General features: G+C 77.0%; 1 protein-coding gene across 1 annotated transcript in view; it reads left to right on the forward strand.

Moving 5' to 3' along the window:
- The window catches only part of MEGF6 (multiple EGF-like-domains 6), a 45,087-nt gene that overhangs the window by 27,360 nt on the left and 16,715 nt on the right, over positions 1-1,012 (forward strand). The window contains exon 4 of the mRNA XM_012734524.1: positions 5-124. Within this exon, the coding sequence (XP_012589978.1) occupies positions 5-124 (120 nt within the window). The remainder of the gene's footprint in view (positions 1-4; positions 125-1,012) is intronic.

Raw genomic sequence — 1,012 nt, forward strand, 5'->3', positions numbered from 1 at the left:
CTCGGGCTCCTGGGGGGCCTGGCGCGCGTCGCGGGCACGCACTACCGCTACCTCTGGAGGGGCTGCTACCCGTGCCATCTGGGCCAGGCCGGCTACCCCGTCAGCGCCGGCGACCGGCGGCCAGGTGGGCCGGGGCGGGCGGGTCCCCTGCGCCCCTTTGCACGGGGCCGCTGTCAGCTGGAGCCGGACAGCCGCGGGGCGTGCCAGTGCCCAGTGGCCAGCATCGCGGTGCCCTCCCCGCCCCAGGCTGTCTGCGGGCGGGGGCTGCTGGCCGCAGCGTGGTCGCTGGGCTGCAGGGAAGAAACTCGCCCCTCGCCCTGTGGGTGGACGCAGGGTGTGTTTCCCGGACGGGCTGCCCACGGGCAGGGCCCGGGCTCCCGGTGGCGTGTGGACGTTGCAGGGCCCTCCGCCCCAGCCTTGGGAGCCTGCCCAGCCCTGGGGTCAGCAGCGGCCGGCAGAGGGCTGTGGTGTCGAGGACGCCAGCAGCCCGGGAAGTGGGCACCTCTGCCGGGCCCCGCCGCCAGCCTCTCCAGGAGCCGCAGGGGCACCCCGGGGAGCCGGCCAGCAGGCCCCGGCCTGAGGACGCGCCTCGGGCACCTGGCCTCTGCCCACTGCTGGCCAGCGCCTCGCCTCGGGGGCTGTCGCGCCCGCGGGCTGGGCTTGGGGGCCGCTGCCCCCACTGGCCCTCAGCCTGTTGGGCTCGCAGAGGGGAGGGAAGGGCCTGCAGATACTGGGGGCCCTCGGGGGTAAGGCTGGTGGCGCGTTTGGGGGAGCATGACTCCAGGCTCGACACCGCCCGCGTGGCGCTCTCTGGGGGGCCTCGGGGCTCGGCCTGGCCGGCCGGAGCAGGTGGGGCGGGCGCGGCTCCGGGTGTCCAAGTGGCCCAAGGCCAGGGCAGGTCCCAACTGCAGGCGGCCAGGCCAGGCCGGGACTTTCCTGCCGAGCGGGGTCTGGGCTCCCCGACGGCGCCGCCCAGGGCAGGACAGTGGCCTCGTGCCCGTGCCGGCCCCAC

This window comes from Condylura cristata, unplaced genomic scaffold (genome assembly GCF_000260355.1).
Source record: "Condylura cristata isolate star-nosed mole 26May11 unplaced genomic scaffold, ConCri1.0 scaffold00058, whole genome shotgun sequence".
NCBI lineage: Eukaryota > Metazoa > Chordata > Mammalia > Eulipotyphla > Talpidae > Condylura > Condylura cristata.